Source organism: Prionailurus viverrinus, chromosome E3, assembly GCF_022837055.1.
Source record: "Prionailurus viverrinus isolate Anna chromosome E3, UM_Priviv_1.0, whole genome shotgun sequence".
Taxonomy (NCBI): Eukaryota; Metazoa; Chordata; class Mammalia; order Carnivora; family Felidae; genus Prionailurus; species Prionailurus viverrinus.
This window is the reverse complement of record NC_062576.1, coordinates 29808830-29825271: the sequence shown is the minus strand read 5'-3', so window position 1 is coordinate 29825271 and position 16442 is coordinate 29808830. Positions and strand designations below refer to the sequence as shown.

At 45.1% G+C, this 16442-nt stretch overlaps 1 protein-coding gene across 3 annotated transcripts in view; it reads right to left on the bottom strand.

Moving 5' to 3' along the window:
* PARN (poly(A)-specific ribonuclease) overlaps nucleotides 1–16442 on the bottom strand; it is a 167527-nt gene that overhangs the window by 106259 nt on the left and 44826 nt on the right. For all 3 annotated transcript variants that reach the window (XM_047838673.1, XM_047838674.1, XM_047838675.1), the window contains exons 19-20: nucleotides 1661–1716; nucleotides 169–255 (exon numbers count right to left, since the gene is read on the bottom strand). In XM_047838673.1, coding sequence (XP_047694629.1) covers nucleotides 169–255; nucleotides 1661–1716 — 143 coding nt within the window. The remainder of the gene's footprint in view (nucleotides 1–168; nucleotides 256–1660; nucleotides 1717–16442) is intronic.

Sequence of the window (16442 nt, the reverse complement as noted above, 5' to 3'; positions counted from 1 at the left end):
AAAATAGCAATATATCAAACCCTGAAATACTCCATGAGTGCGACTAAACTCTTGCAGAGCAATATTCTTTCACGTCCGAGCTGAAGCTGTCATATACCTGTGGCCACCTGCACAGACCAAAAACATAGCAAAATCCTAAAAGTACATATGTACTTGTGATTTACTTACCAAAGGCACTAAAAAGCTGGTAAAGGTCGCTGGTTTTCCATTCTTTGGGGAATGTCACATGGAGAACATGATCGCGTTTTGGTTGCACTAGGAGACAAGTTTTGGATAAAAGGTTGACAGCTGAAAAGTGAATGATATACCAGTGGTTCTTTAAAGGAACTGCCTCCAAGCTAACTTGAGGAATTGCTGTGAAGGGCTCATGATTACCAAACAACTCCTAAAAGTATTCTTTGGAACGGCAGCACTCTGCCATCTCACCCTCGACTCGGGCTCTGATACTTTATTGAACCCACAACAATTTGAATCCTGACAATTCTATGCAGACCACAGGAACTCATGAAGTTCCCATGAAAATTATTTAAAGGGGAAAAATAAAAGGCTACTCTATTCAAGATATTTCACTAAGTGTTTAACTTTCTCCTTTTAATCTAGTTGTCTGCATGTGTAGGTAACGCACCGTCCACATTCAGTGGGCTGAGTTTAAGCAGAGGTAGTCCTAGGACTGAACCGCTCTGGCTACTCGTGGCTATAAACCGGGAATGAGGGCACTGAGGTGGCAGAATTCTTGTGACAAGAGTACACCGAAACAGAATTCCGATATGGAATGCAACACCTATGTCCTCTGATCATCACCACAAGGACTGTTACCATCAGTTACAGTTCTCCCACATCTATATCCAATGGCAGGGATTGAGGCCCATAAACCAAGGTTAGAAAGAGAGCAATGGAGGGGTGCCTGGGGGGCTCAGCTGGTTAAGTGGCCGGCTTCAGCTCAGGTCATGATCTTGCAGTTCGTGAGTTCGAGCCCCACGTCGGGCTCTGTGCTGACACCTCGGAGCCTGGAACCTGCTTCAGATTCTGTGTCTCCCTCTGTCTCTGCCCCTCCCCTGCTAGCGCTTTGTCTCTCTCTGTGTCTCTCAAAAATAAATAAATGTTAAAAAATTAAAAAAAAAAAAAAAAAAAGAAAGCGATGGAAAAGAAAAGTGGGAAGGTGAGGAGGATAAAGTAGAAAACTAATCTGAAGCAGCAGTAACCATCTCCCTAAAGGACTGGACTTCCAAGGTTTTCAATGAAAAAGGAAAATGAAAAAAAAAAACAAAAAAACCCTACCCAACCAAAAAATATACATACTCAAGTAACTGGAAAATAGAGAACTTATGGTTAGTAACACAGCTAACACATCTCAAAATTTATCATGTGCACTTATGGGAAATGATGAATTTAGAGTTCTGAGTGAAAACGAAATAATGAAGAGAAGATATACATTTTTCAACATTCAACTCATGCATAAACTGGAAAATGTAACTCAAGAGATGAGTTAATCAAGACCCAAGGGTACCATTACGTTAAGCATAGTATTCATATCCACCACAAAATCACTGCCTATTTTTAAGTAAATAAAGCTCTTTCTTCAGTCGTACTTTTCCTGTTATCCCTTCCAGACCACACACTTACATGTGCAGATGCAAAGAGAAAATACAAATTCACTTACAGTCTGGTCCTTCCAAGTTGAGATAGGGGATATCCATGACTCTCATAAGAAATAACCTACAAAAAGAAAAGAAAAACAGGTAATGAGCTAATTTCTACTGAAAACCTGACATAGGCATCTATTAAATTCTTAAGTAGACACTTCTTAAATATATTACTCCATTTCTAAAATCATTTTAAAAAGCTCTTACAATTCACCTCAAAGATTTTTCTCTAGGACTAAATATTAATCATAAATAGAAAAAAAAAAAAACAAACAACCAACCACCAACCTGTGGCATCCCTCCACCTACAACAGTTCCTGGCATTCAGCAGCTGTTCAATAAATCTTAGCTACATGGACGAAATTAGTGACCAGAGAGTCAAAAGAAAGTCCTCTGCAGGTCTGCTTGTTAGTTGAGAGAAACAGAGAAAACAAGTATCGGAGAATGCTAACGATCTTACCGACTTCTGAACAACTGTCCCTACAAATTATAAAGGGAACTCCTATGACTGGTGTTTGGAGAAATGAGAATGACAGCAAATGTGTCTTTTTTTTTTTTTTACTGAAACGGAAAGTCACTGGATGAATACCAATACCAATCTTATTGGGTGAATTGCACAGTCTAAAATAAGTGACCATCTTAGAAGCTCATGCCATTACTCTCATTTAAAACATATTAAAAGCACAAAGCGAAACAATCCGTGGTAAAGAAAGCAATCACATTGGTATAAAACATAGAACAGGCATTTTATGTATACTTTCCGAAACAGATACAAAGGCACTCAAAAAAGCATATTTGTAACTTACAACTCTCTGTAATGCATTTAATTTTTTTATTTGCAAGATTATGGACAAAATATCAGGCATTCCGTTGTTTGTAAGATGATTTTAATAAGCTTTGCTTAGATGACAATACATGGTATGTTTCTGGTGGAGACTGCATTATACAGCAAATTAAAAAGGCAATCCAAGAGCCCAACAAGCAATTAGTTTGGCTTCACTGACCCACAATTAAGGCATATTATTCAGGCATTCAAACGCCAAGCAGGGCATGATCTAGTTTACAAATGGAACCATCAGTATAAATAACACTGTTTGGTTAATGCCAGAAAAAACAAAGCCATGGTACTCTGTGGTTTAAGAACTTGTTGCCTGGCCTACAATTTAATAATCCAAATCCTATGGCTAAGAAACCAATTTTATTTTTAGTTCACTAATTTAGGCTCAAGCATATACTATTCTGGTTCTGGGGGCCGTTTTTGGTTTTGGTTTTTTTAGTTTTTATTTATTTATTTTGAGAGAGAAAGAGAGAGAACGTGGGCAGGGGAGGGGCACAGAGAGAGAGAGACAGAGACAGAGACAGAGAGAGAGAGGGAATCCCAAGCAGTCTCTGCACTGTCAGCATGGAGCCTGATGCGGGGCTTGAACTCACAAACCATGAGATCATGACCTCAGCCAAAGACAGACACTTAACCAACTGAGCCCCCCAGGCGCCCTTGGGAGCCGTTCTACCCAATTCAATCAACACCACCTGGGACGCCAGAGGACACTATCGCACAGAGCACCCGTCACAAAGGAGTCTGTCACTGACGGCAGCTATTACTACTACTGCCGACCAGAACCTATGAAGTTACTCCTGGGTGAGAAGGCTCAATATTTTTATGCTTCATAAAGTTTTCAATTTTCCATTTAGTAAATTTAGAGATAGACCCCGATTCTAAAAAACCGAATAAAAAAAAAAAAAACCCTTAATTTAAAAGTTAATGCAACATAGCAAGCACCATAAAAATAATTTAAAATGTTTAATTTCAACAGAAGAATAAAAGCTTGAATCAACACGTTCATGGCTACACAAACACCCCAAAAATGAAAAGTGACCTTAAGGTTCAATAATACACTGGGCTGTCAGTAAATAATAGCTCATGTTCTCTAACAGCATTAAATGATCCAAATTAACAATGAAAATTTTTTGCTTAATGTTTATTTATTTTTGAGAGAGCGAGGGCATGAGTAGGGGAAGGGCAGAGACAGGGGGAGACACAGAATCCCAAGCAGGCTCCAGGCTCTGAGCTGTCAGTACAGAGCCCGACGCGGGGCTCAAACCCACCAATGGTGAGACCGCGACCTGAGCCGAGGTCAGACGCTTAACTGACTGAGCGACCCAGGTGCCCCACTATTACTTTTCAAACTTAAAAAATGAACTAAAGGCTAGCAGAACTGGGAGGCCCAGGGGAAATAACTAGAGACTGCCAGAGACACCTGACTGAAAATGCCACTTAGATCAATCTTGTGCCCCATCTTACCCATCGTGGAGAGAGGAATATAAAGTAAAATCACATGTCTGAGTCTGAAATTGCTTGATTTCTTTTTTAAAGTATCATTTTGTTTCTAAAATCATGCGACCTCACTAACACACTGAGAAAATCAATGGTGCTATGAACTGCAGCAAGAATTATACTTAAAAAGGAGACTTCCCCATTTCCTCTCACCATCTAAGTATTTCAAACCCTTTTTTGAAAGGTATCTTTCGTCACCCAACATACAGGCTATTTGTTCTCTCATATTTCCTCTGACTGAAATAAATAAAAATCTGTTCTTGGCAAAAAGACTCCACAAAGATTTTTTTTTTTTAAGTTAGTTAATTCCACACTATCTTGTTTGCTTGCTCAACACTCTCACTAAATAGAAACCCCTTTCAAATAAATTATTAATAGCGCTTCTCACTCTTCCCCAATGCCTCCGTGTCTGGGCTTTAGAGAGAAATGAATAGCCCTAAACCCTGGAAGAACACGCAAACCAAGTGCGCGTGTGACTTGGCCAACTGCAACTCTGGAGAAAGCTGTGTCATTGGGAAACCAACCCTAAAAGCGTAGCTGAGCGTCGGTGGAACTGAACAAAAGTCAACTCCCCGGTGGCCCCCCCACCTCTGTGTGCCAGGCTGTCTGCAAGCCACTGCTCTGGTCACATCCCTGCCCTTTTGAAGTAAAAATTACAACATTTGATTGTACGCTTGCCTCATACAAACTGGCTGTCAAAAGGCCTGAAATGATGTGATCAAAGACTTCACACGGGGGTCATCTGCTTGACGGTGTTCATTCTAACACACGAGACAACGCACTGGGCAGGCAGAAACGCCGGTAAATATGCTCAGGAGTGTTCCTTGGCCGTGAACTGTGCTGAACAATGCTCTTGCCGAAGGCCTTCAGAATCTGCGGGTGTCAAAGACATTTGGACCAACACTTGCACAACATGGTATTTCTATTTTCGAGAAGATTCAAGATGGCTGTAATTGAGTACAGACACAACAGGGCAGAAGTCCTGCCACATCCCTGCAAGCTTTCTGATGAAATATTATTTTAGCACCTACCCTCTAAAAGGGCTGACGCTACTAACTCCATCAAAGGTTAAAATTAAAACTCCTATTTGGTACAATCACCAATTTTATACCAAGATTCTATTCTAAGAAACCGTAAACTCAAGTTCACATTCTAGATGCCGCGAAACAAAGTTTACCCTTGTGGGCGTCTGTCAGATTTTTAGTGTTCTCCAGTGATTCATGATGCTGTTTATCTCAGCTTTCAAACACGTCTGGAAAGATCCAACAGTAAAGCACAGCAAATTCCAAGGTCTTTTGCTCATCAGACGAGGTAACTTCAGCTCAGCCTCTTTAATGGGCTACTGTGCACAATGTTTTTATCTCTAAAGTCTCCCATATGCTGCATAGCACTCACGAAAAGCCATCTGCCCATATCCTTTCCAGCCCAGGGCAGTATGACATTGGGACCTAGACTACGTGAGGAGGCTTGCTAGTCACTGAAGAAGCTCATTCCAGGTATAAAACTTCTTAGCAGCCCAGAACCTTGAGTTCTTATCAAAATGGGGTTCCCCAGACCAGCCGTATCAGTACCACCTGGGGACCTGTTAGAAAGGCAAATCCCCGGGCCCTACCGAAGACCTACCGACTCAGAAACTCTACACACTGAGAACCACCAAGTTGAGAGAACAGGAAAAGAGCATGTTCAATCTCGTGCTAATTGCCATTAATGATGATTCAGTAATCAACCCGCATAAGAAGGACCAAGAAGCTGTGCCAACGGCTCCAAAAAAGCATCAGTCTTAATGATGTGTGTACATTAAATGAGTCTGGCTTAGAAAAACACAGAACTACCAAAACAAAAACCAAGGAAGCAATGACATAAGTCTTCCACCACTCCCTGAGACCAGGAGGTCAACTGTGACCAGCAACTAGCTTCTCTGCAAGAGCTAAACTGCGGGGACATTATTGCTGACAACCGTGGTTCTCATTTTTTAGAAAGGCGCAAAAAGACCACTAATATGACTCTCTTGCCAACTTAAGGCAAAAGTCCCCCCAGTTCTGTGAATTGGCTACAGATGAACACCTCTAGCATCATGCGTTAAACTTCAGCACTAACGCGGCACCGAAGATTGGCCAACACTTGGCGTGAGTAACATGCCCGACACACGGAATCAGACACCTCTAACCTTATCGAAATTCTCTGACCTTACCAGCAAGTGTCAGACTCTGACTCTGGCAACCACAAAGCACACTGGGCTGCTCAAAGAAGTACACTTAGATTAAAGGTTATTCTTTGATGACACGACAGCTTGCCTTGGACTATGGCTTCTCTGAACCATCATTCCCTAGCTGTCTGGTGAATAAAAACGGATTGCCAAGCTGATGCCAGTGTTAACCCATTTTGTGCAGCTAAGCTCAAGAAAACAAAGACGGCAGGGGCGCCTGCATGGCTCAGTCAGTTAAGTATCTGACTTCGGCTCAGGTCATGATCTCAGGGTTCGTGGGTTCAAGCCCCACATCAGGCCCTGTGCTAACAACAGCTCAGAGCCTGGAACTTGTTTCTGTGCTAACAGCTCAGAGCCTGGAACTTGCTTCAGATTCTGTATCTCCCTCTCTCTCTGTCCTTCCCCTGCTCATTGTCTATCTCTCAAAAATCAACGTTAAAAAAAATTTTTTTTTAATTCTTGCTAAAGAAAACAAAGACCTGGGCAGGGGCACCTGGGTGGCCCAGTCGGTTGTGTGTCCAACTTCAGCTCAGGTCATGATCTCATGGGTTTATGAGTTCAAGCCCAGCATCGTGCTGACAGCTCAGAGCCTGGAGCCTGCTTTGGATTCTGTGTCTCCCCTTCTCTCTCTGCCCAACCCCCCCCCATCTCAGAAATAAAATAAATAAATATAAGAAAGAAAGAAAGAAAGAAAGAAAGAAAGAAAGAAAGAAAGAAAAAGAAAGAACGAACAAAGAGGGCAAAAGTGATATTCAAAAATGCATGCAAGAAGTCCCAAAGGTGATTCAGGAACACTATTCACTAGAGGCTCAAATCTCAGGGAACTGAAAAGATCATTACAGTTCTTTGAAATTCTGCATAACCACAACTATGTACAAGATCAGTGATTCTATTTGGAAATGAAAGAAAATATTTATTTCTGCTCCCACAGTAACATGCTTTCCAGGGCTAAATCCAAAGGTAGAGAAAGAAAGCAAATCAGAGCAGTGTGTCGATGGCCACTTTAAGAAGCAACTTGGCAGGGGGGTGCCTGGGTGGCTCAGTGGGTTAAGCGTCTGACTTCGGCTCAGGTCATGATGTCATGGTTTATGGGTCTGAGCGCCACGTCGGGCTCTGTGCTGACAGCTCGGAGCCTGGAGCCTTCTTCGGATTCTGTGTCACCCTCTCTTTCTGCCCTTCCCCCACTCACACTCCATCTCTCTCAAAAAAAAAAAAAAAAAAGCAACTGGCAAAAAACGGTCATGCCCATCACAGTGCAGTGGACGTGGTGACTGACAAGAGGCCCAAACACGAAGGTTAGGTTGTAAGAGGGCCATGATACATCCACCCGACTAACCACTGAAAGCCATCTACGTGATGCTGGCCACTGGCTTGAATATCTTTTGGAAATTTATTACTGTATTTTTTTAAGTTACAAAATTATAAAATGAGTACCATCTCAATCAGTAAATGAATCACACTGATCTCAGTAAATGAAACAGACACAGAAAACACACTGCTGAGACATGCTCTAAAGTGAGGGGATTTTTTTTTTTTTTTTTGGCCGCCACGGGAGCAGAGACAGAACTCAGGCCCAAAGCTTCTCACTACCAGCTCTACCGTAATGCCCACCCGCCTCTGCTGGGTACCCCTCTCACGTGTGGCTTGTAACCTGAGCTGTTTCCAAAGCCTCGATGTGAAATGCTGAGGCTGGAGCCCCAGCAGGAACAAACAGGGACGAGTCACGTTTTTAGTCCTCAGTCGCTACCCAAGCCCCAGGTGAAGCAAGAGCTTCAGACACAAGGTCCCAGAAACATTTTTTTGGTAATGCTCTAATGGCCGATTAAATTATAACCAAGCCCAGGCACATAATGAGGCTGCCGTTTGAGCAAGAGCTGTGGGGAGGCTGAAATTTCAAGGCAATGGGAAGGACAGGCCGCAAGGAAAGCCAGGCTGTCAACAGACGAAAAGGACAACCTTCTGGTGCTCCTGGGTGGCGCAGCTGGTTAAGCATCTGACTCTCGGTTTCCGCTCAGGTCATGATCTCATGGTTTGTGGGTTCGGAGCCCGGCGTCAGGCTCTATGCAGAGCATGCTTGGGATTCTCTCTCTCTCTCTCTCTCTCTCTCTCTCTCTCTCTGCCCCTCTCCCACTCGCACACACACTCTCTCTCTCAAAATAAATAATATAATCTTCAAAGAAAAGAAAAGGACAATCTTCCCCTGTTTGCAATGCAGGAAGAACTGCTACCGTGGGCTGCCTGGGCCTCGGGCTTCCCAGGCACAGCTGCCCCCACGCGCGGTGATCGCCCTCAGGAAAACTCTCGAACCGGCACATCCCAGCCTGGGAGACCTATAGGCGCCTGAATACGAGGGTCTGCCTCCTGTAACATCAGAGTTGTACACATAACACCCAGGTCTGAATGATCTGGAAGGATCTCTAATGTTATGGCATGTCTGAATAAAGTACAACAGTGCTCATCTGATCCCTGCCCCCACCCCCCGCCACCCCAACAAAAAGAAAAACCTTTAGCCCCCCAACGCCTTGCTCTTCTTCCTAGAAACACAGGATTTCATTCGATGAGTTAAACATTTGCGTTCGCTCAAGTGCTTTCTTCCAGACTGCGCTTCTGTTCCTAAGAAGCTTTGTCTCAGAAAAGAGCTTTCCAAGTAAAACTGCATTCCCCTCACACCACTGAAGACTGGGATACAGAGATGTGGAGTAAAATCTAATCTCTACACAATGTGAGCAGTGAATTAATTTGAGGCTCGCCCCACGTCCTGAGCCTTCCAAAGGAAAACTGCAACCTTTAACGGCGGCCAGCTCTCCAGTACTTGCAAACGGTCTCGGTATTTCCTTCAGGGCACAGCGGGAAAAGCACTTCATGAGAACCCTGTACGCAAGGGCTCATCATTATACATATTTATGTGCCATAAAAAACTAATCTCATCATCCAGGGTAGGAAGCATGCAGACATCTCTCACAAAACAAGCTCATTTATTTTGCTCGCTAAAGCTCTCGTGTAAAATACGAAGACATCCGCGGGCTGGAAGGGACTGGCTGTGGCATCAGTTATTTTAATTTCACTCGGGCGGGAGGCACCCAATTCTCCATCTATAGTCACTTGATGTTTTGACAAATAGAGCGTTACCCGACATCTGTCCTAAAGCCAACTCATGGCCTTTCTTAAACAGATACAACACTAGAAACAAGGAAGGGGGGTGAGAGCAGCAGCTCATGTGAACAGTCCCCATCAAATGAACCGTATCAAATGGCATCACAGAAAAACGTTAAACTAAGCATTATACAAAGAAGTCACGCGTGCGACCTGTGGAAGGGTGCACTGTAAAATGTCACAGGAAACTAGTCCCGCAGAACCCAGGGGTCAAAGTCAACATCTCTTATGATCACTGCTCAGGCCAAACCCCAAGAGAAAAGGAAACCCTTCAAAGATACTGGCACCGTCTCTTACAAAAATGAGCAAACCACCACAGAACTGACTCTTTAGAAACCGCGTGCTGTGGAGGAAGAAACCATTCTTGGGCGAGAACAGACCTGGGTCATCCCCGACTCTGCCATTTCTGAGACCCTCGGCAGACAGTCTTAGCCTTAAAATGCAGACATGACTGGGGGTGCCTGGGGGGCCATCAGTTGAACATCCGACTCGTGATTTTGGCTCATGTCATGATCTTAGGGTTGTAAGCATTGGGCTCCATGCTGGGTGTGGGGCCTGCTTAAGATTCTCTCTCTTCCTCTCTGTCTCCACCCTTCCCCCACTTGTGAGCTCTCTCTAAATAAATTAATTAAAAAAATAAAATGGGGACATGATTGGAGCACCTAGCTGGTTCAGTCATTACAGCATGTGACTCTTAATCTTGGTGTTGTTGTGAGTTTGAGTCCCACCTTGGGTGGAAAGATTACTTAAAAGTAAGAACTCAAGGGGTGCCTGGGGGTTCAGCCAGTGAAGCGTCCGACTTCAGCTTGGGTCCTGATCTCATGGTCCATGAGTTCGAGCCCCACATCAGGCTCTGTGCTGACAGCTCGGAGCCTGGAGCCTGCCTCGGATTCTGTGTCTCCGTCTCTCTCTGACCCTCCCCTACTCACACTCTGTCTCTCAAAAATGAATAAACGTTAAAAAAATTTTTTAAAAATTAAGAACTTAAAGTGGGGACATTATTATTTACCTCTGAGCATTGCTGGAAGCAATTAGAGCAAATGTGAATAAATGATGTAGGGAACTCACCGAAGAGTGGAAGGGGTTCAACGGAGAAGATTTTGGGGCAGCCACTATCAGATATTAGGTACACTGGTGACCCTCGAATTGTACGAATGAAATGTTACATAGTCTTAAAAATAACTACCGCCTGGTTTTTCCTCGCCAAAGCAAGGCGAGGAATACCTAAGAATGCTGACTTTACTACTAACAGCCTATAGTGGGCTGAATGGTGGTCTCCAAAAAGACACACACTCTAATCCCGGTACCCGTCAATGTTGCCTTATACGGAAAAAGGGTCCCAACAGATGTAATTAATCACTGTTAAGCCTCTTGAGAACATTATCCTGGACTACTACCCAAGTGGGCCCTAAATGCCAGCCCCCAAGTGTCCTTCTGCAAGAGAGGCAAAGGGAGAACACACACACACACAAAGGAAGCCATAATGTAACCATGAAGGCAGAGAGTGGAGAGATGTGCCCAGAAGCCAAGGACTGCCAGCAGCCACCGAAAGCTAGAACAGGCAAGGGACGTATCCTTCCCCAGAGCCTCTGGAGGAAATGCAGCCCTGCCAACAGCTCGATTTCAAACTTCTGGCCTCCAGACCAGAAGGGAATAGGGAATAAATTCCTCTTGTCTAAAGCCACAAAGCTTGCTGTGATTTGTTACAGCAGCAACAGGAAAACTAATACAATACCCTTCTGTGGAAGAGGGAGCTGCTTACATACCTACCTGGGGGTTGGTTGATTTTTTTACCTCTACAAGTGATATGTTTATCGTAAGGATAAACAAGTTATTAAGCCAGGGGGAAATGTAGTTTAAAGTAAGGAGAGCCAACACAAGGTTGGCACGGCCCAGCAGGTGCACAGCCGCCGTAGGGCCCGCGGGGTTGACAACACAAGAAGAGGTGTGTGCGGTGTGCCCCTTACGTTTTCTTCAAAAGCAGCCTTTTGATAAAGCCACAGACACATCTCAGCTGATCTCCGGCAATCAAGACAGCAAGATCAAAATTAGACAAGGAGATACTAACTTGAGGCGAGCCCTCTCTTCCCTGAAGAAGTCATGGAAACAACCACAGGGTCCCCGTCTTAAGCCAGACTAAAGGCCTGAGAAGAATTTAATGTGCCCGAGACTCAGCGGTTTTCTACCTTCCTGAAAACCAATGTACTTAAGAATTTCTGGGGTGATCAAACCAAGTCAATTCTTGGAGATTCTTTCTATCCTAGTAACTCGGGGAACCAAAAGTGAAGCAAACATGACTCGGGTTTAAATAAAGGGCTTTGGGGGCATCTGGGGGGCTCAGTCGGTTAAGCGTCCAACTCCCGATTTCAGCTCAGGTTATAATTTCCGGGTTCATGGGATCGAGCCCCAAGTTGGGCTCTGCACTGACAACACGTAGTCTCCTTGGGATTCTCTCTCCTCCCCCCCACCTCTGCCCCTTCTCTTGCTTGTGCATGTGTGCTCTCTCTCTCTCTCAAAATAAATAAACATTTTTTATAAATTAAAAAATTAATAAACAAAGGGCTTTGGTTAAGGTATGTGAGGATAAAATACATCCTGTGTACTAGAATAAAACACATTCTGGAAGCTAGGGAGAAACCGGTTCTAATCCTTCTGGAATCTGGGAGGTTGCTCTAAGCATTTGCAGTGCTGCGATTTTACTCCTCATGGTGCCAGACTCCAAGATTTGCACAAATTGGAGAAGTTGAAAATGGACTCTTTTTTTAAGTTTTTTTCTTTTATTTATTTAAGTAATCTCTATACCTAACATGGGCCTCAAACTCATGACCCTAAGATCAAACATCACATGCTCTTCCGACTGAACCAGCCAGGCGCCCCCCAGACTCCATTTTTTTTTTAAGTTTATTTATTATGTATTTTGAGAGAGAGAGAGAAAGCATGAGCAGGCGAGGGGCAGAGAGAGAGCAGAGAGCAAGAATGAAGCAGGCTCTGCACTGTCAGCATGAAGCCCGACATGGGGCTCGAACTCATGAACCGTGAGATCATGACCCGAGCCAGAGTCAGACGCTTAACCCCCTGAGCCACCCGGGCGCCCCCTGGACTCCTACTGCTTGGCTCTTCATGACAAAAAGGTCACCTCCACGATAGCACCACAGTCCCCTTCTACTCAGTTCAGAATGAGTGATGGACTCTGCTCCCTGTCCCTGGTGCAAAATCCAGTTTTGGAAGAAGATGAGGGGCAGAGAACATGACCCCTTCATGCCAGCACTGCGAATACGGAATTAAAGGACAACCGCTACATGTTTTTGGGGAAGCCAGCCCACTGGACACGAAGGGTCCCACAATCACCACTGCCACGGCCTGCCTCCGTCCCGCCTCCCTGCCCTCCTCGGCTCCGGCATCACCGGAGGCTGCTGGGGCAAGAGACGCGCACACGGCACAGCCGCTCCCGGTGGCAGACGAACGGAGGACACCGTGTGCCTCACTTGGCTGCCTCGCCGGCCTCGTAAGTCTCCACACACGCGAGCGTGACCGGCACACGGGCAGAGTCTCCGGTTCCCATTCACGACACAACCTCGCGGCAAGACCTTTTTCACTCCGACGCGAAGACAGGCGGCGCTCTCTGAGCAGATCCTGGGCTGCTGTCGTCTACAGAAAGGTTTTCATGGGCATCGTGCACCTCGGCCCCAAGACAACTCAGCGACACACACAAGGCCTGCTTGCTTTATCTACCACTGCCCTGCTACCAGGAAAAATAAGAATCACGTTCCCTTCTTGGAGGTTCACTTCGGTCAAAGTCACAGCAACAACCGCACTCTGTGCGTCCACGACAGGCCGCACGCTGCACTGAGCGGCCTCGCGGATGCCGCGGTGCAGCCACAGGTCGACCCGACCAGGAGGAAGTTTATTAACCCCGTTTCTCAGACGCAGAAGCCCAGCGGCGCAAAGGATGCCTGTCCCAGCAGCGTGGCAGGATGGCCCGGCCTGAGGCCTCTGCTCCGCTCGTCAGGCTTCCGCAGACCTGCCAACAAGCAACCCTCGGCCAAGGTACTCGCACAACGTCGCATCCACCTATCTCGAGGCGCGTGTGTCTAAGAAGTGACCGAAACAGAAGACAGCAAACAAATGGGAAAGAAAGATGCCCCAGGTGTTTGCAAAGTGTAATCTAACAGATTAAAATCTCACTGAAGCAATGAGGTGCTCAAAAAGGAACAGCTCACGAAAAGGACAAAATTTATAAAGACAAAAAAGTAGATCAGAAGAAGGTCCCAGGAGCTGAGGGGAGGCAGGGGTGAGGAGTTATTGCTTAATGGTTATGGAGTTGCTATTTGGGGTGAGGAAAAAGCTCTGAAAATATAGGATGATGGTTGCACCAAACTGTGAATGTCCTTAATGCCACTGAATTGTACACTTAAAAATGTGTGTTTCAAACAGCAAATTGGATGTTACACGTATTTTGCCATAATTTAAAAGAAGTAATAATGTCATATACCAAAAACCAGTGGATTGTATGATTTATTTACTTTTTTTAACATTTATTTATTTTTGAGAGAGGAAGAGAGAGAGCATGAGCAGGGGAGGGGCAGAGAAAGGGGGAGACACAAAATCCAAAGCAGGCTCCAGGGTCTGAGCTGTGAGCAAAGAGCCTGATGCAGGGCTTGAACCTATGAACTGCAAGATCATGACCTGAGCCGAAGTCAGACGTTCAACCGACTGAGCTACCCAGGAGCCCTGGATCGGACACTTTAAATGGGTGGATTATATGTTGTGTGAATTTACATCCCAATAAAGCTGTTAAAAAAAAATAAAAAGAAACGGCTTCCCACAGGTCACTAAGTAAATGCTATATCTTTCCTCTCTTCTCCCAGTAAAAATCCGCACCTGGAAATGCTACACAGCACAAAGGCTGAGAAACAACCACAGGCCTCAAAGGACAAAAGCAATAAGGAAAAGAAGAAAACACATTCATGTCCTCTCCCTGGACACCACTCAGTTACAGGCGGCCTTTCCTCCCCGCCTTCCCTTTGCTGATCAAGGCTCGTAAGTGAATAGAGAACCGTACTTTCAGGGTGTGGGCAGCACAGGAGGAATGATCGTAGGGTGTCTTCTATGCAAGTCAAACAGCCCTGTGTGTGCTCCTGGCAGCTGGTCAGAGAAGCACATCCTCCAGGTATAAATGTCCCCACGGCAGCGTAGCAGCCCCAGGCTGACCGAGCACCACGATTTGCCAGCCACTGTCCATTTTACACACATTCTCTCATTCTACGCTCACTACAGGCCTATCAAATGAGCAGGAACATTCTCCGTTGACAGACGAGGAAGCTGAGGCACAGAGAGGGTAAGTAACTTGCCCAAGGTGGCACAGGTTTAAGAAATGGGACTGGGATTCAAATTCAAACCCAGGTACCTGATCACACAGACCACAAGTGCACTGTGCTACCACCCGATATCCCAAAATGAAACAATTCTACTGGAGGAGTTAAACAAGTTTTTTAAAATTTGAGAAGCAAATGGAACCAATTATGCGGACTGTTGTGACAGCCCCAGCCATGCCTTACCAATGGTACAAATTGTGTTGTAACTCTCACTTATGTTGGGACGTCGGAAGTCTCATGGTGGGGGAAATCATTGTAACGCTTCTAACGACAGACTTAATTTATACTCGACCTGAACAGTCAGTAAAGACACATTTGACCCATCAGCCAGGATGCTAAAAACTGAGAGCCAACACAGGGAATCAGAACAGAGCAGGCTCGTCCTCCTGTTATTCCAGCACCTTCTGTATGAGGGAATGACCACCAGGAAGAGGATAAGCAATCACCTGGCAGGTGATTGGGTAGAACTCTCGAGAGACAAGCAGGGTCTGCACTTCCAAACACTTGTGCCCACGGACAACTCACGAGTGATCCAGCACTCCACGCTGCTCTGTACGAATGGCAGTTGCTAGCAAATGGGGCAAATGAGCGTGGCTCTCCCCACTGTCAGTGAAAGGGCTGGACAGAAAGGACATATTTTGTTTTCCTACAGTCCTTCAGTTCTGAATCTCTCTGATGTTAAGTGTGATGCACACGCATATATTACAAGGGAAAAAACGATGGCACAAAACAGACACTCAGATCAGTGGAACAGAATAGAGAACCCAGAAATGGGCCCACAAACGTATGGCCAACTCATCTTTGAAAAAGCAGGAAAGAATATCCCATGGAATAAAGACTGTCTCTTCAGCAAGTGGTGCTGGGAAAACTGGACAGCGACATGCAGGAGAATGAACCTGGACCACTTTCTTACACCAGACACAAAAACTCAACATGGATAAAAGACCTAAACGAAAGACAGGAAGCCATCAATATCCTCAAGAAGAAAGCAGGCAAAAACCTCTTTGACCTCAGCCACAGAAACTTCTTACTCAACACGTCTCTGGAGGCAAGGGAAACAAAAGCCAAAATGAACTATTGGGACCTCATCAAAATAAAAAGCTTCTGCACAGTGAAGGAAACAATCAGCAAAACTAAAAGGCAACCGACGGAGTGGGAGAAGATATTTGCAAACGACATATCAGATAAAGGGTTACTATCCAAAATCTATGGAGAACTTCTCAAACTCCACACCCAAAAAACAAAGAATCCAGTGAAGAAATGGGCAAGAGACATGAATAGACACTTCTCCAAAAAAGACATCCAGATGGCCAACTGACACATGAAAAGATGCTTAACATCACTCATCACCAGTGAAATACAAATCAAAACCACAATGAGATACCACCTCACACCCGTCAGAAGGGCTCCCATCAACAACTCAGGCAACAACAGATATTGGTGAGGATGCGGGAGAAAGAAGATATCTTTTGCATTGTTGGTGGGAATGCAAGCTGGTGCAGCTGCTCTGGAAAAGAGTACGAAGCCTCCTCAAAAAATTAAAAATAGAACTATCCTACAACCCAGCAATTGCACTATTAGCTATTTATCCAAGGGATACAGGGATGGTGTTTCGAAGGGGGACGTGCACCCCACTGTTTATAGCAGCACTGTCAACAATAGCCAAAGTATGGAAAGAGCCCAAATGTCCATTGATGGATGAATGGATAAAGAAGATGTGGGGGCGCCTG